Raw genomic sequence first — 24,589 nt, forward strand, 5'->3', positions numbered from 1 at the left:
ATCCTGGCATTTCTGGTACATGGGCTTTGTTTATTTTTGTTTCTATTTTTTTGAATTTATTGGACACCGAAGCTTCTTATCTGAGGCTGAGTAGCAGACTGGGTATGGCTCCTGCACAGTTGGTTCATGACATGTCCATGCAACTTGGTCATCTTCAGCTGTGCTCCATGTGCTCCAGTGATTTCCTCAGCCCTCTGCTCGTCTTTTGAGGTTTTGCAATCCTGACATGCAGATGCTTTGTGCCTCCGGTCTGTCCCACCTACCCCTAAAAGCTGAATTTATGTAACAACTCTGTATTTTCCTAAGAACACTTTCAACATACCTAGATTCATTTGGTTGAGATCAAAACAATTGCCTCAGGCATCCTGACTTCATCCACTCCAGGCATACGAATGCGTATGCGAATGAGGACATGTGCATGAGAAGCTTTGGCATTCTTTGAGCAGAATCTTAACTCTGGTCTCTAGTTTGCCTGGAGTAATTTTTTTTTTTTTTTTAAATACAATTGCTTTTCTGGTTTTTCTGTTTCCTGGAGTTTCTGAATCTCCTGAGAAATTTCTGAATCTCCTGAAAGAAGCAGTTCCCAATACAACTCAAGCTCATTCCAACTCCACGGTGGTGCCAAAGAGCAGAGTGTTACACTATTAATTTTTTTCCTTCTCATTGGATTTTGAACCTTTTATTCTCTTTGACTCTAATGAGGCTTTCATTCTGGCAGTGTGTGATAGCAGATTTGCTTACCCTGGTATTGTTTTGGTGGGATGCTTGTGTTACAGGAGGCTTTTTCTTCATGTTTGCCATGAAGGCTAAAGGCACTGACTGCTGCAGATAGTCTAGGCCACCACTTTCATATAAGGCTACTGTCTTGGGAAATAAGACAACATAGGAGAGGAAATTACATCCTCTCTGAAGGTCTTACAACTGCTGCCTGCACTCACCTGTTCTTACGCTGGCAAGTGAAACCCAAAGTTGCTTAATTTCATCTATTAGAGTTATACAGTGACTAACAAAGTTGGGCTTGTGGAAGGAGTGAGTGGGACAGAAATGTACTGAACTTTCTACTTCTGTGGCAGTACCAATGCTCTGTCCTCCTTTTATTTCAGTTTTTTCCCCCTTTGGTTTTTCCCTGTACTCTTGTTTTGGTCTATTATCTTTTTTTTTTTTTTTTTTCAGTAGCTAGTTGAGATTCTGTTTCCTAGAAACGAGAAGGGAAACAAAGCTAAGAAAATCCTCTGAGGATGAGTAGCATTAAAAAAGGGAAAAAAAAAAAGTGTGGGGGGAAAATGTCTATCCATTTAAATTTTAGACCAGCCGCTCAGATACCTTATCTGTTTTGGGATTGTGTTTGCAGTTATTTTTCAAGCCTTGAAGGTTGGTGTGACTGATTTGTTTTGCTTCTCTATATTTTTCTTTCCTTGGCTCTCAGTGGTCATGATAGCTGGTTGGGAACCTTGTCTTCATGTGAGGCACTTGCCTGCTTGAGGGAGCAGCCTCTGCTTTTTCTTCTGTAGAAGCAGGAAAGTAGTGCTTCATTCTTTTTGCTGTGCAACGTCTTTTAAAAACTATTGTTATGTTTTAGCAAGCTTAAGCTTCTCTCTGGCTCTGGTTGTCAATTCCCAGCCACCGATAGAAGTCAGGGATTTTTCACATTAGTGTTCCTTGCTGGGGAAACTGGTATTTGATATATAGCACATGCAATGAGTCAATCATTCTTAGCTTGAGTATTCATCCCTCTCTTTCAGCTCTCAGCAACTCCTGCTAAAGGCAGACACGAGTTTATTACAGTGAATCCTCTGTGAGATACAGTGAAATGAGTTTCTCTGGGTTTCTCTCAGAATTGCAGTAGCCAGTACGGACACAGCCCCCTGACTGGCTCTGTGTGTGCACAGTATATTTGATGAACAAATGATTTGGATGCCTCCATATTCTGTACCATTTCAGAATGAATCACCCTTGTTTGTAGATAGAAAGGGAGGGACAATAAAAGAAGTAGATACATGATCAAAGTTAAGATGAAGATATTAAGTCTTTCCTCCTGCTGCTTTTTGCCACAAGATCTTATTGAAGAGGTAGACTTATTCTTGCTTCAGCTTTATCACCTTGAGGTTTTTTGAGATAGGACAACTAATATTCAGAAGTGAATAGCGGTATAATGTCTTCAAAATCAGAAAACTGCACAGCTGTCTGGATCAAATTTTATTTTACTGCTACTGTGCCGTGCATGTTGGATGTCAGTGCGGCAGCCTCTCATGCGCCAACCTGCTCTGAAGCAGAATTGAGCCACAGTCTCATCTCGTTCACTGTGTCTCCCCCTGTTCCACCCTTCATCCTTGGCTGGTTTGCAATATTGAGTGGAAGCCTCTTAACTCTGTCAGCCCTTCTGAGTCATACCCCTCCTGGCTCCCTGTCCGCTGATCTGGGGAGGTAAGTGTCAGGTCCTGCACAGGTAGGGCAGTGGCCATTGTCTGTGTCACAGGGAAGGGAGGAAGAGGAGGAACACAGTGGGAAGTGAGTGAATCAGTTTTAATCCAGCCAGGAGTCTGCTCAGCACGTGTGGAGCTGTCTCGCACAATCAATTGGTAAATCCCACTGGAAGCTGAAAGAACAAGGATTTTTCTTTTCCAGAAGTGGTTGTTGGTTTGCTCCCAAATATCTCTTTCCAGTTCCGGCAGATAGGCTGTCAGGCTAAGTGGTTTCCAGCCCATCCACATGTGGAGTCTCTTGGAAAGTTTTAATCATCATTTTCCACCATTATATAGATAGATTACTGCACAGCATAATAATCAGCTTAGAACAATTTCCCTTTACCTTCAGCTACGTATAACCCACAATGGAGGAAAAACATTTAGGATAAACATTGCGTAACTTTACCAGGCATGATGTTGCCATGCTCTTTCCTTCCCCTTTAAAGTGGAAGGCTTTGGTCAGTGGGGTACAGGAATGAATTGTGAGAGGCAGATCTAGTAGATCACTACTGGTGAATGAGACAAAATGCTATTTTGAACTGGGATCTTTTCAAGATTTATGACCATTGTGGCCAGATTAGAGTTGGTGGCTACATGGACGATGAAATCCTAATTTGTAAAATGAGAAGTACTCCTGCCTTATTTCAGAGCATATTTTTTGTAACAAATTGATGACTTTGCTTGGATGCCACGATGGTACCTTTAGAAAGCTGTAGGTATGCAGAAGGAATCTACTTCTTTATAGACCCAATGTGCCTTTTGGTACATGTGCAGTTTGTGCAATGCTCTACTGCTCTGTGCAGGTACAGTTCTTCACTAATTTTTCCCTAGCATAAATGCTAATCCTATTGGACTGTGTCCCAAATGCTGCTTAATGAGTACAGGGACATAGAAATACTAGAACTGCTGGGTTGCCAGTAGATAAATCCAGTTTGGCTGGAGCTGGCTGCTTCAAGTTTACTTTACTCAAACCTCTGAAGGAGAATTTCTGGGCTTTCTTTGTATGTCCTTTTCTAAAGGAGAATCCTGTGGTATTGTAAAGTCTGGAGAAACCTACCCTAAAATGAAAAGAAGTTCTCGTCTATGGTTCAAAGCAAATTTCAGCGTCTTTGGCCACACCAGAGACAGCTTGCTTTTTCCTCTTTGAAATGGGACAGTTGCCTTTCAAAGGTTAGACCTCTTTCCCCTCCCCATTTCCCAGGAGTCTGGACTGTTGTTAATGCATTTCTTCTGTGAGGCTACTGTACTTGTACGTGTCATCTAGGGAGATTTTCCAGCTGGCACAATCATGGTCGTGAACCCAGAGAGGAAGATAAGAAAATGCCCTTCATTGAGATTGTTAAACACAATTTGAACTGAAGAGCTATGACTGCAGCTGAATTTGAGTTGGGCCATTGCAACCAAACCAAACAAATTTTTCTGTGCCGAGAGGGAACACCACCAGGTTTCAGTGTCCTGAAAGTGTCCAAAAAGATGATGAAAAGTAGCTGAACCCTTCCTTCCTTCCCCAGCAATAACTGATCTCTCAGAAAGAAGCGGGGATACTTTGTTTAACTCTTAAATCTCCCTGTCTTAAATACCCACTGGAGGGAAAGGTGCATATCTGCACTGAGTCATGAGGACTTGAAGTATAAAATACTTCCTTTCACTTTTTGCTTTTATTAATGTGGATTAGACAGGGAGGGTGGACTGAGGAAGGCTAATGCAGTTTTAGTTTCTGGCAAGTAAGCAAACTCTTTGCGCTTGGGACAAGAAAATGGAGATTCTTTTTGCAACAGTGCTTTATTCTCAGGCCAGAGAATCATAGCTTTGATATTTTAATTTGCAGAGGTGGATTTAAGGGGGCTATGGCCTCTCCCCTGCTCTCTTGCTGTTGGCCTGTGAGATTTACAGGTAACAGTTGCGTAGTCCTGGAACAACTGCCCTCTAGTTAGCAGCTGGATCCAGTCCTGAATCCCCATCGTTGCAGTTGAGACAGAAAAGACCCTGCCTAATGGAGCAGGTGCAGTCTTGCTCATCTGAGCTGTTTCCACATGCCCATACAGCTAGGCAAGAATTTCTACATTGGTTTTTGCTTCTTGTCCCTTTTTGTGAGAGCTGGAGACTCTTCCACGTTAAATCCATGTCTCTGTAATAAAGCTCCACCTAAAAAGTAGAGTTGTTTGCTGAACGGTTGTGTATGGATCCAGTTCAGGTGTAACCTTACTTGGTTTGGCAGAAGAGGAGATGAAGACGCAAACGAAGCAGTACTAGTGATCACCTAGATCTGTGAGCAAACTCCTCTGGTTGAAATCCTTAGCAGAATGGAGTCAAGCCTGTCAAATTGCAGTTTCTATCAGCCAGCCCTTAGGTGTGTGTTTAGGGGGAGGCTTTTGATAAAATGTCTAATTAATTTAAAATCTTTACTTGGGACAAACAACTGAGGATGTAGCATTTGGTAGAATCTTAAATAATGAGATAGCCATGAGGCTCCAGACCTGCAGCAAACCTGCTGCCCAACAGAAAAGGGAGAAAAATAGGATAAAACCTCAAAACAGCTGGGCAGAAAAGCTTCTTGCTAAACCAGGGGGAGACTATGTCAAGTCTCTGCCAAAAGTGCTGCTGCCTGCACTGCGTGTGGTGAAGACTGCAGCATCAGGGTGCTGTCAGGCTGCTGGAGAGAAGGTGTTGGGAGCATGAGCCCTTGACTTCAAGAGCTCAGCTGCTGGCTGGGGAAGGTGGTTAATACCATATTTGCCAGCAGTGGAGTAGGTTGAAGCTCTTGTGTTGGACAGTGGGAATCTTGTGGGATGCTTGGCTTCAGTCGCTGTCTTTGTACCTTGTGTTGCACTTCATACTGAAAAACTGTTCAGGGCAGTGCTGATGTTTGGTGTTGCCAGCTGCCTTTGAGACAAGCTGCTGTTTTGACATACATGGAGCTTCTGGTTACTTCTCCAGAGTGCCATATGCTAATCCAGCCTTCAAGTTACAAGGGGGTGGGTTGCTGTTCTGTAGCCAGCTGCTACAGCCTCGGGACAAATAGAGATGAAATGTGACGCTTTGTCCCACGGTTACTATTTGAGGATCTGGCAGCAGCAACAGGTTTGATGCGGCATCCTCCCTCAAGTTGATAGGTACCAATGTGCCTGTTTATTCTCTGCCTTTGCACAGAAGCCATGTGAGCCCTTTCTCCCAAAACACTTCCTTTGTACACCTAATGCTGTCTGGGGGGAGCCCATGCTCATCCATGCTTCTGTGCTTCCTCCTTTCTGTCAGGCACTGGGAAAGGGTTGGACACTACAGCTGTGCTCAGTGTAGGAGTGTCACTGTAGAACCCCCCATAAGCAAAGAGTAGCAGTCTGTGCTTCCTCTAGCAGCCCTTCCACTGGGAGGACCCACCCTGTTGACTGGCAGTATCTGCTCTCTAGGTTCAGGAATGAATTGAAGTTGAAGTTTGGTGACCCTTGGTAGCAGAGTTTGCTGCTATTTAAAAACAAACCAAAAACCCAACCAAGCACCACCACCAAAAAACCAAAAACCAACCAAAAACCCTCAAAAGATGCCAGATGGTTTTTGACATTTAGATTGAATTGAGAATTTTTCAAGGGAATGGTCCAATTGCATTGAAACATTTTGAGAAACATTTTACGAATTCGTTCACCAGGAATTCTGTGGAGAGACGGAGTATATGAGCAAGAGCCCTTCCCCAGAACAAATTGCCTAAGAACTTCTCCTTAGGATGTAGGCAACCCTGCTTTGAGTTGAGCAGAAAACTGTTCAGTTCAGAGATGAGCTGATAACTAGTCCTTCTTCCTTTCCGCCTCTTCAAAATTACAGGGTTGAGGGCAGGAAAATCATAGAATCACAGAATAGTTTGGATTGGAAGGGACCTTTAAAGATCATCTAGTCCAACCCCCCTGCAATGAGCAGGGACATCTTCAGCTACATCAGGTTGCTCATCCTGGCCTTGGATGTTACCAGGGACAGGACATCTACCACCTCTCTGGGCAACCTGTTCTAGTGTTTCACTACCCTCATCATAAAAAATTTCTTTGTTATATCTAGTCTAACTCTACCTTCTTTTAGTTTAAAACTGTTATCCCTTGTCCTATTGCAACAGGCCCTACTAAAAATTTTGTCTCCGTCTTTCTTATAAGTACTGAAAGGCCACAATAAGATCTCTCTGGAGCCTTCTCTTCTCCAGGATGAACAACCCCAACTCTCTCAGCCTTTCCTCATAAGAAAGGTGCTCCATCTCTCTGATCATTTTTTGTGGCCCTCCTCTGGACCTGCTCCAACAGGTCCATGTCTTTCCTGTGCTGTGGACTCCAGAGCTGGAGGGTCTCAGTAGAAGAGTATTGTTTTGTATTTGGGATGATAACGAGAGTTTATCTGAAGAACAGGAAGACTTTTCAGAACAAAGACAGCAATGGGGAAGAGGTAATGTGTTGTAGGGCATGGAGAACTGAGACTTTTTTTCTCTATTTTTAGTCTGCCACAGGACTGGATGGTAGAGAAAATCACTTCTGCCAGCTTGCACCTTTTTCTAAAAATAAGAGTAAAAGTTTTCTATTTTCTTCCTTACAGAGTTGTAGATAAGAGCAGCTAATAATAGCATGTGAAACAGATGACTTATTAAAAAAAACAACAACCAACTTAAAAAGTGCTGCCTTGTACAGCAATCCTTACTCTTGCTAGTTTGGATGCTCGTCTCCCAACATCACACTAGCAGGATGAGAGGTGGTAGAGTCCACAAAGTCATGTTGTGCTGCTTCTTAAGAGCCTCTGCAGTGTGCTGCTCCTGCTGAACGTCCCACAGCTGGTTCCATGCATGGGACATGAGCTCAGGTAACGTTGTGGTAGGTATATGCACAGAAAGTTAAGGACATGATTAAGACAAAGAACATGAGATGTTGCTGACTCCACTGCCTCTGTGTCCTTGCTGAGCAAGCCCAATTCTTGACAGAGAGGGGAGAGCAGAATGGGACGGTGGTGGAAAGAAATGCTCTCAGAATGGTTTTGTGGAAGGAAACTGGCTGGAGGTTGCGTAGGCATCTCTTCAGTGCTACATTTTGCATTTTTTTGAACATCAGAGCATTTTTACGTGCTATTTCTTTGATTACTTCAAAGAAGTAAAAGCTTTTCTTGTTCCACCCCTCTCCTCTTCCATACTATATACCTTTGAACTCTCACCCTTCAGTTCCACAGCATGGCACACAATTGTGTTAACTACAAGCAGCTTTTGTGCTTAACTGACAATGAAGTTGGGGATAGTTTTTAGTGCAAAAATGAATTTCAGGAACCTTATTGTGGGCCAGAGAAGGCTCCAGGCCTGGAGTATGCGTCCAGGCAGCATAAAAGTGCTCTCACCTCCAGTGATGGAAATCCTGGAGAGCGGATTTCTTTTTGTGTGTGATGCTGCAGTGATGTGAGTGAGCCGTAAATAAAGTTTGGAAGTGCGAGTAGGGCAAGTCTAGTTAGGTAGCTTCAGTCCTGCACTGCCTCACACAGCTGGTGTGGTAGGTCCAGGCACTGCCTGTGCAGTGTGTGTTGAGGGGTCAGAAGTATTAGCTGGGCCCTCAAGAAAGTTTCTATTGGAGTGTGGATTCTTGCTGTTGCCAAAAATGTTAGTGATGAAGAAACTGAGAGCAGGGAAATGGGAATGCTTTTATCTTTGCAAGGCTGCAATGAGAATTATTGCGACAAAAAAAAACCCCACTCAACTGCCCTTGAACCTTCCCTGTGCTGGATTCCTGAAGCTGCGAGCAGGGAAAGATAGGGCTTCTTGGAGGAGTCCTGCGAGTTTGCTGCTGTTTGAGTTGCTTGACAAACCATATTAAGGAAAACTACATAGCACATGCTTGTTACTGCTTCCATTGCAGTTAGAGGGCAAATATTCCAGTTCCCTCAGTGGGAGAGTCTTATCATGCCTGTCAGAATAGCTGCAATTGTTGCTGTTTTAATGATTAAATTGGTCATAACTGACTTTAACCTGCCTTGTTAAGAGAAACGCCGACTGTCCTCAATCTTTCACTGTGCCAATTATACCAATTTGATTTTTAAATTGAGAGGCAACCTAGAAATAATCCCATGTAGATGGTTAGTTTGTTATTTCATGCTTTGATCTTATTAGCCAGCATGTGAACTAAAGAAGTCACTATTTAGAAAAAAAAACGCACCAAAAGGAAAAAAAAAAAAAAGCAGTCCCATAGTGAGGGTCACTTGCAGTTTATGCTTAAAGAAATTGAAGCGAGAGAATAAGCACGTCTGCTTTATTTAATAACAGAGCTAAACACTCTGGTAGAGCTCTGCAAGTGGGAAGCTTTGACAGGTTTGGAAAGCTATTGCATGCTAGTGAAATAGGGAAGAGGAGTCGTTGCAAAGCTCATGCTGCCGTGGCTATTTTGGAACACGTAGGCCTTTCCTCAGCTTGAAGCTCTGCAACCCTCTGCGGTTTGCCCATTGCCTGAGAAAGGAGGGGGATGGCTTAGAGCAGGAGTGTCCGAAAGCCTGTGTACCTGCAGGTAGCAACCTGCTTTCTTCTCTACCTGCTCTGGGTCTCTCCAGCAGTTCTACCTCCTAGCAACCAGCGCCTTGGTGCGACAACACGACTTGTTCGTGAGCCAAGTCCTGAGCTTGCATAAGAACGAGGGGGGGGAATGGGGACTGAACAGCAAAGTCTTGGGTGAAAATGAGATACCAGCCGCCTCAGCTGAGCTCCACCCTTTCTAAGAATCTCAAAACAAGTGCTATGTCTCCTGGCAACCTTGACACAAATCATAGAGTTTAACTTAAAAGAAGTACATACAGTCCAAAAGACATATCCCATCACCAGGTGTGAACAGCGTCGGTCCTTTACCTCTTCCTGGAAGATCTGGCACTGTAGCTGGTCTTGGGTTTCACTCAGTCTCAGAAAGGCAGCAAGTTAAAAGTGAAAGAGCATCATGTTAGAATAGCAAAGAAGTGCCAAGAAGTGATGTATTTTTTTTATGGTAAGCATGCCCACAAGTGTCCTGACTACTGCTTAGGAACCAGATGTAGGACTTGACCCTCTCCGCTAGGCTAGTGCTGGAAGCCGTGCCCTGCAACGCACGCACACGTGCGCCGGCCTGTTGTGCACCTGAAGCCGGTTCTTTCCTCTGGCAGTTAAGGACCCACAGAGACAATACCAGCCACTTCCTTGCCTTCCGTGTCACTTGCTACACTTTTGCAGTGCTCACCTGATGCTTCTTAGTCTTGGACTCTAACCTGGCTGCGTTTCTCTGTGACGAGAGATGTAGATATATGAGAAAGCAAAACTGAGTTTTATCATGGTTGCTTCTCTTTCCTGGAAAGCTGTCTTTTCACATCTCCTGACAACTGATGCTCCTTAGCTACTCTGAAGAAAAATTTTAGTGCTTTTGAAACGCTCTGTATTATGCTGAGATACAGGCCAAGCAGGGGTAAATGTTCATCTTCCATTAAAGTCAGAGCTGTCACAAGCTTCCTAAAAAGACAGCGTAGGCAGAATTGCATTTTTGCCAATCTGGCAACGTCTCAGCTGTTAGAAGTGGCGGGGCTGGGGCCGGGAGCCGGCAAGAGCTCTGGACGTTTGGGCTGGGGAGCCACAGCAGGCTTCTTGGGGGTTGGAGCATGGACAGCAGCTGTGGGGAGAAGCAGGCTCCCCCACCCCTTTTTTCAGCATCTGCCAGCCTGACCTAGAAGGTCTCTGAATAGGCAGAGTTGGTAAGAGGCTTTATTGCCCTTTTGCTGGCCCTGGAAGCCTGCTGCCTGTGGCAGCTGGGAGCTTTGCCCCTCCCTAGAGGAGCTGAAAACAACTGACCATTTTCAGCAGGTGATTCTTTAACTCGGTGCTTTTGAAGAAGCAGGTTTGGGTGTTTTTTTTTTTTTAGTCTCTGACATTCTTACAGAGATACTGCAAGGATTATGCTTACTGAAGCGTTCAAGGGGAAAAGCTGCTCCAGTTTCTCTGCTGCAGCGGGGGCTTCTGCTGTCTGCTCTGGAACGCAGGAGGGATCAACGATGGGTCACTGGGCACTGGAGGGGCCTGCCCAGTGCCTTAGCCCTCCCTCGCATGGCCATCCTCCCCAGGGAGATGGTGGTGAGGTGGGGGCTGGGAGACAGACCTGCCTCAGTCTGGTTCTTTCTGAGGGTTAGTTAGATGAGAATGGGGAGAGAGTTGAATTATATTACTTTTTATTTTGCTCCTTTGATTGATGCCACTTTAATATTGACTACACTGCTTCCTCATGGTAAAACAATTAAAGCCCTGAGGCATCTGCTATGAGCTGTCATGTTTGATCGCCCCAGATGATTAGTTTGATGTACAGATCTTTCTCCCTGCTCCCGAGCTGCTCAGGCACAATGGGTGAATACTCTGGCTGTGCTTGCTGCTGGAAGCAGAGGTGTTGTCCAAATGCTTGCCAGTGGGATATGTTTTTTCCTTTGGGACTTGATTTTAATGGAAGACACTTATTCATTTTTTGAGGCTTTGTGGCATGATGGGAACGGCTCTTGCAGAGAAGTTGGTGCAGACCTGAAGTATAGAGCCAGATGTTCTCATGTAAGCCTGGCTGGGTCTGCACATCTCTGCAGGGAGCTGCGTGCTCCCAGGAGGGAGCCTTCAGAGAGAGGTCTCATCTTCTCTTATTATACTGTTGGGCTGGAGAGCCGAATTTGCTCAGCACTTGATGGCAGATTTGATTATTCTGCAGGAATTTTGTTGTAAACTTTGCTTCTCCCTCTCTCTCTCTCTCTCTCTCTCTCTCTCTCTCTCTCTCTCTCTCTCTCTCTCTGTCTCGTCTTTCCCTCTGAACTACTTTTTGCCTGGGGTTTTAAAATATTTTTTTCTTTTTTGCCTTCAACTCGTCTTTCATTGCTTCCTCTTCCCCTAGATCTGTGCATTTTCTTATTCCTGAGACATTCCTCTTGGGCTTAGTTACATTCAGTGTTGTTTATGGGCAAAGAGAAAGCACCCCTTATGTGTACAGGCTGTGTATGTGTATAAATAAAAAAAAGTGAAAATTTGTTGTTAGTATAACTTAATTCCTAACACTCTAATTCAAGAATCATTTTACTCTACCACTAATTATTACAGAAAAAGAAATAATAATAATACATTAGAATACTTCTATGTGGAAAAAGTCTCTATAATTGTGATAATGCAACTACAACTGTAACACATTTCTTAATTTCTATTTGTTTTTCCTGGTGTTATGCTCACCCTTGTGTTGCTCCTCTGGATCTTGAAGTCAGTCATTGGAGGGTAGCACCGTAAATCTTCAGCCTTTGTAGCCCTTCACTGGGAGGAGTATGATGTGGATGTTCTTGGATTTTTCCTCACTCCAGAGTCTGCCTGAGTCATTTTTTATAGGTTTGCTAACACACTTTCACACCTTTCTCTTTCTTAGTTGGTCTGCACTCCGTGATGCTTCTGAATTCACTATGTATGGTGTCTTTCATGCATGTTGGATATGACTGCTTTGTTTTCTTTGTTACCTCTAAAACCTGTTTTGTTCAGCTCCAGGTCTGTATTTCTTTAATGGACTGTGAGTTGTTCACAGCTGTGGATTCTCTGCTGCCAAGCACGTGCCTCATCTCTTATCATTCCGTGCCTGTACTCCTCGGCACTGCGTCCTGCATTTCCACTTCTCAAGGCCTCTGCTATCATACCATGCCTGTATTTCTCTCCACTACATCGTTGTGTTAGTTGTAAATGTCTTAGTCTACACAAAATAACTGCATGTTACTGTTATTTATATAAAACTATGGTTGTATCACACAAAGATAAACAGAAGTAAAACAAATTAGCCACAGACACCTGGTCAGTTAGAGGAATTGCTGTCACAGCTAAATCAAGTGAAACAGAACTACAGGCAGGTCAGGAAAAGTTCAGAGGGAGCAAGCCCAGGCGCCTGAGGCCTTTCAAACTCAGTACAGAGCTCGTTGCTGAGAATGGCAAATCTGGGGCTGTCAGCCAGACGCTGATGGAAGAGAGTCTGGCTCTTGAGAGCAAGTGGAGGGGTGGAGCACAACTGGGGAGGAAGAGATCCCTGAAGCAGGTGTCTTGGCTGGTCTGTCAGGACGGAAAGTTGTTCTCTTCTACTGGTTGATGTGCCTGTGACAGCCATAACTTTGGGAGGAGTCCTCAGCATATGGAAACAAGTCCTTTCTCAAGAATTAACATAGTATGCTGTGATTCTGCAGCATCCATCCTGGAAAAAGTTGCATTCCCTGCCTTGATGGAAAGCTCTTCAGGTTTTCAGCCATGTTCTGGCTGTTTCCTCCCTCTTGGTCACATCTGGGACCAGCCAGGTTCTACTCAAGGCTCCATTTTCTACTGCTTCTCAGTCTCTCCCGCCTGACTGATCAGCACGTTTTCTTGTCATGAACTGTCTCAGTGGTTCTTTTATTCCTCCCGCCTTCCTATCATCAGTTGCCCATTGCTCTAGCCCCTGGGGCTGCTGCTCGTTTGCAGTGTTCAGTGGGTGTTTGCCAAGAGTGCTGGAATAAAACGCAGCTCTGCAACTCCTACCCCCAGCCCAGTTGATTTAGTGCTTCATGTAGGTGTATTGCTGGCATTGCTTCCCTGTCCCTAGGGAAGTGAGAGGTTTTGAAGAGAGGGAGGGAGAAACGTGGACTCCATTTGTGTGTGTGAGATATAGTCAGCCACAAGCCATATGTATTCACGTGTCTGTGTATATACCTACATACACATGTTTGTGTGTGTGCACACGTGTGTTTGTCATCAGTGCCTTTTGTCCTTTGAAGCTTGTCAGACATGCAAACTGACTGGCAATTCAGCATGTGTATATGCAGCTGCCGTTCTACATGGCTTCGTTGTTCCACCTACCTTTGCTGCAGGCTGGAGGAGAGATGGGATGTTCTGCAAGGCAGGGGAGATGGCCTGTCCCCAGTTCTGCTGGGGTGGGGTTTTATCCCTAGTTTCTCATCCATTAGGGTTTTTTTCCCTTCCTGGCTTTGGAGTGTCAAAGGAAATCGAGATGTTTTGAAGGTGAAGTTCCTGCTGAATCACTGGTGACTAGGTAGCCATGAGCCATAACAATTAACTGGAATAATTTTCATCTTCCTTGCAACTATAATGATTCTCAGTTGTTAAGATAGTTTAAATTCCATGGTTTTCCTCTGAGCCCGTTTCTCCACTCTGCTTTCCCCACATGCTATTCTTGCCCAGGTCTTTCACAATCTCCATCTGGCTTAGCTCTTTGCCTCCCAGAAAAGGTGCCTCATTGTGCAGCCCTTTGAAAAGCAGTCGCTCTCCCGAGGGCACTACTGCTGCCTCTCTGGCTCCAGTGTGGCTGCTGAGGGGTTGCGTACAACTTGCCCAGCGGGAGGCAGGACCTGGGCTGTCTTTTGTCCCTGCATCCATTGCATGTGAAGCGTGGATCCTGAGTTTGTTTTCCTGAATAATCACTCTGTCTTATGTTTGCCCGGTGTCAGAAGGGTTGCGGGTTTTAAAACTCCTCCTCCTCCTCTTCTGCTCTGCTTCCTTAAAAAGAGACCTTGGAATAACCTAGTGTTGGAGGTTTCTGTGATAAGATGGAGTTTTCCCACATGTGATAGTTCCAGGGGTGTGAGGATATGTTGCAGTACGATCAGCTGGACCTGTCCTCATGGGCAGGCAGCTGGACCTGTCCTTATGGGCAGGCAGTGCCCTGGCTCTGGTAAGAGGCACACACTTCTGCAGAGTTTCTCTTCTGTGTTCCTGATAAAGCTGAAACTTTAGTGGTGTCTATTTGTATGCAAGAAGATAGGTCTGGATTGGTCAGTGGTACAGTCACAATCTCTGCCCCTTGTTGAATCTCTTAATCCATTTATATGTTGGGTTTTTTTAAAGTGTTTTGGGTGTCTTTTCAGGTCTGTGCATCTGTTCTCTGCCATCTGCAGCTTGAGGTCAGATATAGTCTGGCTGGTGTAAAGGAGCTGTTGAGAGCTACCGGTGGAAGCTGTCGGTTGCGCATGGCAGAAGTTTGTGTTGGCCCTATGAAGGGCAGGAGCTGAGGAGGAGCTTCTTGGGCACTAGCCTTGTCCCCTCATCTGCAGCAGATCCTGTACCTGTAGGCAGGTACAAACCATGCTGGCAACAGCAGATCCATGAGGATGGCAGCATCTTCACCAGGTGGTGAGAAGAGCAGTTGCCTGTTTTTCTGGATGTCATCAGATCACATAGGCACTGGTGGGTTTTTTGGATGTGTGTGGGGTGGACGTTTTGAGGCTCCCATATTTAGGGATGTAGCATTTGTTCTCTTGCATGGTTTGCTCTTCTGTCTCAGTCCATTGAGGGCTGAATGGGAAGGGACCTGTCACTGGTGTCACCCTACCTCAGCTGAGGAGAGTAATCGGAGCACTATCCTGTGGTTATGCAAAGCAAATGACACTGGGCAGAGACAGAGAGAGAGGCTGTTTGGCTCCTGCATCTTGTGTTCCCTCGTACTGAACATGTCTGCCCTATCAGTCAATGCAGTGGGTGATACGAATTCAGTAAGCTTGAAATGGTGGTGGGAGCAGAGGGTGCCGTTGTCCCTTTGAGGATTATCTCCATAAATCCTTCTGCCAGTTCTGCTCTGCCTTCTTGCAGACTCAATTTACTGTGCTGCTTTCCCTCTTCTTGTGTGTGGGTGCCCACTGGCTTAAGATTGATCTCTGAACGTCAAATTTCTGGAGGCTGGGCAAATAATCTGGACAAGTATCTCTAAAATCTGTTCTTCCCTAGGCCTGGGCTTTTGAAGGCAAGATACTGGACTTTAGCTTGGCCTGGTGTGACTATGCTGCTTGTATTTTTTTGAGCAGAGCTTGTTCTGTGGTGTGTTTGAGCCCCCACTCCTGCAGATTTGGGCACCACACAGCCATTTAAATGGAAAAAATGTGTCCCTCACTGGCAATCAGAAACTTCTACTCTATTAGCCAGCAACACTCCAAATGTATCAATCACTTTCTTTTTCACAGTGAGTTACTTGTTCATCATTCTCAGCCTTTCGTGAGCCTGTGCTGGTTTCTGAAGTGTGAATTTAGCTGCATCTGTCAGGCTTTCATCCTTCCAGTCGTCTTGGTCACGGTTTGCTGCAGGGAGCTCGGAGGGCTTTTCTGCTCAGGCAGTGACACCCATTTCGTAACCTCTCAACAGATACATCTTTCTTCTCAGCATGCATTTAATTAACGTAGCTTGCATGAAAATACCTATTCAGTTACTTAGTGTGCACATCCTCTCTCATCGCTGTTAACCCACTCCCAGTACTGGATGTGAATTAAAGATGCTTTTAGGCATAAAGAGTTGCCACATAGAAAATTAACACCAGCTTTTGTAGACACTGCTTCACTCTGATCAAGCTTCCCTTGGCAACCAGTGCAGTGTAAAAAGATTTTGTTCTTATCAATGTCTTTTTTCTTTTTTGTGCATTTAATGCGTAGGAAGCTATTGCGTTCTCATTTTGAATAGCTTTGGGGGGGGGGAAGAAAGCAGAGCATGAGCCAGAAATTGAGAAACGGACTGATTTGAAGAGATGGAACTGTTTGCTCTTTTCATTTATTCTTGTAGTTGCATGAAAGGAATATATTGTGGGGAAAAAAAGAAAGCCCACGTTTGTTTTGATGTCTTAATGGAGTTTTCTTTCCTCCATACAGCATCCTCTTTATAGCATAGGCTGCATGCATTTAGGAGAGGACTTGACCCAAGGTGGACTTGACCCATGAACTCTGCCTCCAGTCATGTGTCCCACAAGACAGGGCAATGCTGAATTGATGGGTAACTTGGAAAGGAATGCTATCGCAGGCTTTTAATTTTCCCAAGCTCCCTGGAGGGGAGTGTGGCCTGCAGAAGATGGCAAGAGGAAAACTGACTTCTGCAGAAATCTGTTTTTTATTAGCTTGCTGAAGAAGGATGAGGAAAGAGGTGGCTTTTGGAAGGCAGCTGAGACTAGAGGGATATGCAGGGAAACAGGAGGACAATAAGAAGTGTAAAATGCCCAGGAACTAGGATTTTGGTAAGAGCAGGAGTGAAGCCAGCAGGAGAAAAGGCAGAAGTAAAGGAGAGGGGAGCTGCATGGAGTGACCCACTGGTGCTGACTTAGTGAGTCGGATACTTCATGTAAACATGATACTGATGTCCAATTCCTCTTCGTTCCTGCTCCTATATTTAGCTTAGGGAAATTGCTTCTTTTTTATATTTTGCCTTTTTTTTTTCCTCTTGCTGGAGCCAATGGAAACTGCTATGACACTCTCTCCCCTCTGCCCCGCCTTGCAACAACACCAGCTTTTTATCTGCATATATGGTGCACAGTTGTACATACATAAGATAGGGCTGTGCCTTCATGGAGGTTTGGAAAGCTCTGCAAGGAACCTTTCACCGCTTTCTTGTTGGCTGGCCCAAACGGGCTTCCTGATGGAGAGAGCTCAGGTTGTCTGCAAAAACCTTTGACAGTGCTGTGAGTGCTGATTCTGTCCTTTCCTTGTGTTTGAGGTTACCTGAATGTCCCACAAGAAAAAGGAGAACTGGGAGAGATTCCACAGCCGACTTGTTTTTAAAAGCTGCTTCCATCAGGAAGATGTACTTAAAGGTTGTGGGGTGGCATCATAGACCTAGAAATAATACCTTTAAATATGTATGCCATTGCCAGCAGCCTCTGCAGGAACCAGCACACAAACAAACAGGACGCTTGATCTCAGCAGGTTGATAGATGGTTTGTACAGCAGCAATCCATATAGCAGTGAATAGTTTCTATAAACTTCTTGGAAATCAGAATATACTTGTGGATTAAAAATGTGCTGTGGTCATCAAGCCCTGCCTGCAGCTGCAGAGGAGGAGGTAGGGTTGGTACTGAAACAAGGATGCTAGCAATGTTGACCTTCTAAACAGCTAGTGTGCACCAGGGTCAGTGTTTCTCTGTGTAGGTTCTATGTGAGGTGCTTTTGGAGCTAGTCTGAGTTTGCATGTTGGAACTAGCATTTAAAAAGGTCTTTTCAGACAAAAGGTGTCTTGGGAACTTGAATTTGTTTTGAAAGCTTTGATTTGGGAAAAGGGTGGGGCAGGTGGAAGAGGTGTCCATTACAGAAGTGCAGGTTTGAAGCACTTTGCTTGGTCTACATCCACAATTGGAAGCTAGGAACAAAATGATCAGTGCTCTCTTCCCTTGTGGCTTTTCCATCCCTCTGGCTGCAAAATGATGAATGCAGTCTTACAAAGGAGCAGACAAAGGTGGAGGAGGATGGATAGATGGGTGTATGCTCTTGTATGCAATTAATTTTCCCTGGTAATTATTTTTATTATTTTAACTGCTGTGAGATTAAAGCCAGCATGAACAGAAAGGAATAGATACTTTGAGTCTCCTGAGGGCTTGGTAGCCTTACTGGACTTGGAGGCAGCATGGAGTAGGTGGGTCAGCGATCTGACTATTCAGTATCTCCATTCCCTTTATTTCACTAGACCAATTTCCTTTGCTAAAACAGAGCACACATTTGGAGTACTAATGGACTCTGAGTCACCTTGTTTGGAGAACTGCTGCAGTCCTGCTGAAGAACGACTTGCTGGCTGTGTGGAGTGGAGGAGCTGCTCTGGGGCCACACTGAGCTGAGCTGTGAACATCTGAGCTGGCAACTGAGGCCACCCTGAACACTCAGAAGAGATTGAAGTGCTAGAAATCGTTAATTTCTGCTTGTTGAGGAGATGTGCTCTCTAGAATGGAGTGAACTAGACACCTTCCCAATCATCTTGAGAGGAAGACAGTTTTCGAAGTCAGGTGCTTCTGGCTCCCAGACAGTATCTGTGTCCTGCTGTAAGATCTGTGGTTTGTGGCCTGCCATCTTGCTGAAGAAGGTGTTCTTGGAGTTGGCTAGAGTCTTCATTGCCCTTGAGTATGGTGGACAGGAGAGCGATAGTGGAAAATCCGCATGGGACAGAATAGCAGCGGGGTAACTTTTGTTGGGTATATTAGCTGTTAGCTTCCAACTCATCGTAACTACGTGCAATCTTATTTCATGGAGTTTATGAGTTAAAATTACCTTTTCGTGGCATAAATGAATGCTTGCTGACCAGGAAGGAGATACGGCGATTTATTCGCCTCTTGCAGATAGAGTTTTTCAATTATTGGTCACACTCAGTGAACTGAGCATAGGAATGTCTCAAGACAGTTAAAAAAAAAAAATCGGTGTTTGTGACGGGTGCTCTGGCACTAGAAGCCATGTGGCTCTTAGAGCGGTTTGTTGATTTGCCTGGCTGTGTGAGCTGGGTGGCTCTTACGTTCCCTGGGGGCTCTGGACTTGGCCAAGGGCTGGGAAGTGGGGAGGAAGCCTGCTGGCAGACAGCCGGCTCCGGAGTGCAGCTGAGCTAAAATTCATGATTGTACGTGGCCAAAGGCTCTGTCATGTAAGTTAATAATGGCAAAGCCCTGGGCCTTCGTGGTTCACTGTGCTATTCTTGGAAATGGTTTGTTTTCTTGCCTTTGGTTTGAAGACCATGGTTTGTTTTTTGCATCTTTTCTGTGTTTCTGACTGTGTTCACTTCTCTGAAGTCCTGTTTTCCTGCAGAGTTCCTCACAATAAAACAGAAATTTAAATTTAAGAACTGCATAGGAAGGTCCTTGCCAGGATTTCATGTCTTTCCTTTATTCTTTCTGGTTTTTTTAAGCTTATTTTGAGCACGATTCATCCTGGCATAACTCAGCAAGATTTTGGTCTATTAACCCTATTCAACTCCACATGATGAGGTTTTTGCTTTGCTTTTCTGATTAGCCGGAGGCTTGGGATTAGATAGATTTTCACATCTGCTAACTTCCTATTTCATATCTCATGATTTGCAAGGCTTAACCTCCCCTGACTTGTTAATGGATCACAAACCACCTGCTTCTTTACACTAATCCCCCAGAAATATATAGCATAGCTTTGACTTGGAACCCTCCATATTGGTTCCCCAGGATAAAAAAGTGCTGAAGGATCAGTCCCGGTCTGAACAAACTTTATTTACACTTTCCCTGCACTTCCTCAAGGTCACCTCTCCAGCCATGGCTGTCTGCCCTAAATATCAAGAAAGTTTGGAAGTTTGGTGCCTTTATTGCCTTGGCCTTCTGGGTAGGGCTTCAGTGGAGGAGAGTAGGTGGAATGGCATGGGTGGAAAGGAGTAGTCTAATGGATGGGGGGCATGTCTTGTGAATGGTTGGTGCTTTGGAAGTTGAAGCTTTAGTACCCTCTGATGACGTGGGATTTGAACTAGCAATGTTAGTGGAGTGTGGCAGCTTCAGCCAAGGACTCTGAGCTCAAGGCCTTGGTGCATCAGTCCTCCTTTCTGCTCTCTTTTCCATTTCAAAATTTACACCACTTCTGGCAGGACAGCTCGGTCAGACCAAGGGAAAGTTCAGTGGCCTGGGCTAGGTGAGGAGGTGCCGAACACATCCCAGGTCCCTGCCAACCCTGAGCCATGCCTGCAGTACTGCTAGCCCTGCCTGCCACCAGGGGTGCGGAGAGGGGCCTGGAAGGATGTGGCTGTTGTCCTGGGCAGCACGGTGCCAAGGTGTGCTCTGTCCTGGTTAAAGCCCTGCACACAAGTGTGCCCTGTCCATGTTGAATTGTTGGTGAGGTCTGTAGGTGAGATGCTGCAATGGGTTTCTGTGGTGCCTCAGTTTTTGCTTGTCTGCTTGGCTGCTTTAGGCCAACTCCTTTCCTTCTCTCTCCTGCGCATTTCTCCCCGACTGATGTCTGCAGCCTGGCACGCGTTGCGGGCAAGCCCCAGTGGGCTGGTGACGTGAGCAAAGTCCCCAGCGTGGCAAGGGCTGCTGGCAGCAGAGCAGGGACATCCCACAGTGCTCCCCTGGCACTGCAGCGAGGAGGAGCTCCAGGAGGAGCTGGGACTCTCCGAGAGCTGGCAGCATGTGCTAGCAGAGGGACAGGCGAAACCCACAATTTCTGTTTTAGGGAGATACGGCACAAGGTCATTAGAGCAATTGCTCTTCTACCTGCGGTCGGTTTTCACTTTCTTATATTCACTTAACAGTTGTGCTTTTGGAAGGGGGCAGTAAGGGCTGTGTGTTTTCTGCGATGAGGTAAATGCTGTTGAATATATAGGGTGTTTGTGGAGAGCGTGGAAGGCTCCAGTACCTGGGACTGCCCCAGGCTGGTTATGGTGGGCTGAGGCACCAAGGCAATGTGCTGTGGGGAAGTGGGACCTCTTCTTCTCCCCTCCCCTTTCAATCAGTGACTGTTTTGCTCCCAATGAAGATGATTGTTTCTTACCAGTTTACTGCTGCTTGCTTTTGCAGTTTGTCTTGCTGAGGGATTTCTGCAATGCCCCTGAGCAAGTTGTTTATTCGGATGTGTCCCTTGAGTGAATAGTTTTTGACATCATATGTCTCATTTCTTAACTGGCCAGCCACCTCTTGTGCTGTGCTTAAGAGTTTCTATCCTGCCTGTTGTTATGGGCAAGACACAGAAATTTAGCCCCTCTACCTGCCCCTCCTCTCCCTCAAGAGCTTTTCTGAAAGATCTACTCCTTCCTTCTTCCTGACATTCTTACTCTGGTCTAGGCATGCTGGTCTGGTGCCTGGTACATAGGATCGCTTTTATGGCAGAAGACATAATCCATTAGGGCTGTTGCACAAACTTTTGTGGTTAACCTTTCTGTCCAGCTTGAGCAATCAGAGACTCAGGGCTCCCGATGCCAGAACGGTAATTATTTATGGTACTAGCACATGGTACTCCTCACCATGGGAGAGACTTGTGATTTCCCTGTGGGCTGCTCTTTTCCTTTGTGATTTCTGGTTAACCCCCACTCAGACTGTGAGATTAGGGGATGAAACAGATTTTTGGGGCTGCCTTTGCTGCTGCTCTGCCAGCAAGGATAGCTCTTTGGTTTTCTTTATACACATGGTCATGTCAACTATCTTTGTTCTTCTATTTCCTCCATCTAGGTGTGTTGTTGTGCTGTTCAACCCAAGAAAAAACAAGCAACACCATATTCTAAATAGTTCCAGGTGAGTGGAGTTTTAAGCTGGGCTTGCTTTCTGTGGGAGATGAATTCAAGATTTTTATGGCTTGAGTGAAGTGCAGGAGCTGCTGTTGCTTCGTGCTAAATCCCCTCAGTGAAAGCTACCTTGGGGAGAGGCTGCCTGCTAGTTTGACTCCAGCTCCTTCTGATGGGAGGTGCTATTGCTGATGAGGGACCACCTCATAAACATTGTGGTTCCGTGAGTAACAGGCATGACATGGAGGAGGTCTTACTAGAACTCCGTAGTATCTGATTTTTTTTTTTTCTCTGCCTAAAACTATAACCTCATTATTGAAGCCAGGACTGGGACATGGTCCTGCGTCTGGCATAAAGGCACATGGATGAATCTCAAGTTCTGGCACTTTTCCAGTTCTGTAGGCATGCTGCTTGAGACTTGGGCAGCAGGAAATCCCCATGGCAAGTGTTAGACCTCTTGTAAAGCAAAACTATTGTGTCAGGCTGTTATGTGTGATTTCAGACTCTTTCCAGTTCATCCCAACCTACTCCCCAGTCATGACGTATTGAAATGAAATCACATGTTGGAAATGTTTCTCAGTGTCATTTTCTTTGTTTTAGGAAAACAATTACAGCACTTGCTTTCTCTCCAGATGGAAAATATTTGGTTACAGGAGAGGTAAGTGTTGAGAGGAGAGGGTGCACCTTATCCATCATGTTTTGAAGCAGGGCAGAGGGTGATAGAAGAAATGAGCCAGTGAGCTGCCTTGACACAGGCAAATCTTTTTCAGTGTTGCATCTCTGGGTGCTCCTGCTGGCAGCTTTGTAGTGTGTTGTCTCTCATGAGCTTGGGGGATGGATCTTCTGGTATGGCGTTTGTGGGCAGAAGGTAGAGTGAAAATAAGTGGAAGGACACAGAAGGACACACAACATGGCTTTACTCTTGCATCAATGAAGAATACTTGGATGGTCCTTAATCTTGGTCTGAGTTTAGCATTGTCCTTTTAGGATTTCAGGAAGTAACTGAAACCAGTAACAGTGTTGTGGAAAAAGTGAAAAGTGCATGTGGAATGGAGCTTTAGGAATAGTGACAGAGGATGCTGGTGCCTGTGGTTTGGCACTGTATGTTTGGCTGGGAGCACCAATTGCTTCCTCCTTCCAAACATGCCCAAGGGGGAGAATAAGGATGAGTGCATTGTGTCTGTTCTACATTAGAAGTTCAAGACATGGGCTGTGTCATGAGGTTGGAATTGCTGGATGTTAGAAATCCACAGAAATGCTGACTGTCCCCCATATGGTTGGTCTCAGTTTGCTCTTGTGTGTGATTAATGATAATTTACCACTAGTCTCAGTGCCTCTGTAAGACTTAGGGGGAGGGAGCATGTGTGAAACAGGTCCCCTCCTGAGCCTCAGCCACAGAGAAGTATGTCACAGCCCTGTGTTGGAGCTGTCAAAACAGAGCCTGTTCGCTCCAGAGGTCCCCAGTGCAGCCACCGTGATGGCAGCTGTCATGTCACTGGGTGGCTCCTAAGCTGGGCCTGAATCCTGGGTGGATCAGGGCAAGGATACAAACAACAGTGTTTTGGGATGGAGGCTACCTTGAAAGAAAGAAAGTAAGCACAAATTTTCCATGGGAACATCAGAGATTTGTTTTTGTTATTAATTTTTAGTGAGAGCATGAGGTGTTATAGCTGTAGTTTGTTTTAGTGCCTCTTTACTCTGGAAGTCTTAATGTAATAAAACCCCTGTATTTTAAAATCATAATACGTATAATATATTTTTTTTCCTCCCTGGTGTTCGGTTCTGATGATTCTGGTGCTTTTTCCTCTCCTCTTTTCCTCCTCTCTCCTCTCCTCTTTTCCTCCTCTCTCCTCTCCTCTTTTCCTCCTCTCTCCTCTCCTCTTTTCCTCCTCTCTCCTCTCCTCTTTTCCTCCTCTCTCCTCTCCTCTTTTCCTCCTCTCTGGTGCTCTATTCTTTTCATGTGGGGTAGGAAAAGTAGTGAAAAATGAAGTGGGTGTTTTCCTTACTGACAACCCAAACTGTTCAGTTTGAAACTTCATCGGGATAAATGGCAAGCTCAGATTTTTTTTAATTTATTTATTTTAAAAAAAGCCTTTCCAGTTATACTTGAAAGCTTTTTTTTTTGCCTTGTTGCAAAACATGTCTCCTCTTGCCCAGTTGTAAGACCATTTCTTTTCGGTATCCTTCCACGTGGCTGACATTCCAGTTATTGCTTGGTGTAGCAGTGTCCCCTGCCGGTGTCAGCCGCCTCGTCTTACTTCAGCCTCTGTCCTGTGGGTGCTCCCATAGGGAAATGCTTTCCGAGTTCACTTTGTGAAGCTCACTTTTAGCAGCCTCATGCTAATTCTGCCTAGGGACACCTTAGTCTTCTGCATGACTGGTTTTTCGGGAAGGGGACCATGGAGGTTAGTCCTTGGCTGAAATACATGTGAAATGTCTTTTGTATATTTCAAATACAGAGGAAAATTTTTTTTTTCTTTTCTTTTTTTTTTTCCTCTGCCCCCCTCCTTTTTTTGTTTTCCTCCTTTCTCCCAGTGGAGACACAGATTCCTCATCCGTGGGAATCACATAGATTTCACTTTTGCTGAGAATTTTTATAAATGATGGAATATGAATTTAATTTGTTAAGGTCTTGGGGTGTGTGCTAAGGTGCTAGGAAATATACATATGTATATGTATGCATATACGCACACACGTGTGTATGTGTTGAAGTACAGCAGTTGCTTTGAAGAGCAGCTGATTTCAGCTCATTGTAACATCTTGCCAGCCACCTTGAGAGCTGAGCTCTGTCTTGCAGGAGGGAGGACTGTAGCAACTGCAGTAAAATCTGACCATGGCATTTTTCCAGGCCACAAGCAGTTGCATTGCAAAGCTTTTGAACAAGACAGTTAAAACATGCACAATTCAGAGCTTTTAAAGCTTTGACTTCTCCTTGTGATCAGACTTGCCTCTTCCACGCAATCAAGTGACTTACTTAAAACTGATCAGAAAAGGCACCGTTTTACCATGTTGCCATGGATATGTTATCTTGCAAGCTAGTGTTTTGACAGACTTCAATGTGAAAGGATGAGCAGGCTCTTGAGTAGGATTTGCCCATTAGGCACATATTTGGCCAGCATTTCAGCTCATCTTGTGTGCCTTGTTCTATTCTGGTTTAATAACAAATAATTAAAGAAAAGAA

General features: G+C 45.1%; 1 protein-coding gene across 3 annotated transcripts in view; it reads left to right on the top strand.

Moving 5' to 3' along the window:
• The window catches only part of MAPKBP1 (mitogen-activated protein kinase binding protein 1), a 99,429-nt gene that overhangs the window by 32,604 nt on the left and 42,236 nt on the right, over positions 1 to 24,589 (top strand). For all 3 annotated transcript variants that reach the window (XM_086612772.1, XM_086612774.1, XM_086612773.1), the window contains exons 3-4: positions 21,356 to 21,418; positions 22,009 to 22,066. In XM_086612772.1, the coding sequence (XP_086468898.1) occupies positions 21,356 to 21,418; positions 22,009 to 22,066 (121 nt within the window). The remainder of the gene's footprint in view (positions 1 to 21,355; positions 21,419 to 22,008; positions 22,067 to 24,589) is intronic.

This window comes from Tauraco erythrolophus, chromosome 6 (genome assembly GCF_009769465.1).
Source record: "Tauraco erythrolophus isolate bTauEry1 chromosome 6, bTauEry1.pri, whole genome shotgun sequence".
Classification (NCBI taxonomy): Eukaryota; Metazoa; Chordata; class Aves; order Musophagiformes; family Musophagidae; genus Tauraco; species Tauraco erythrolophus.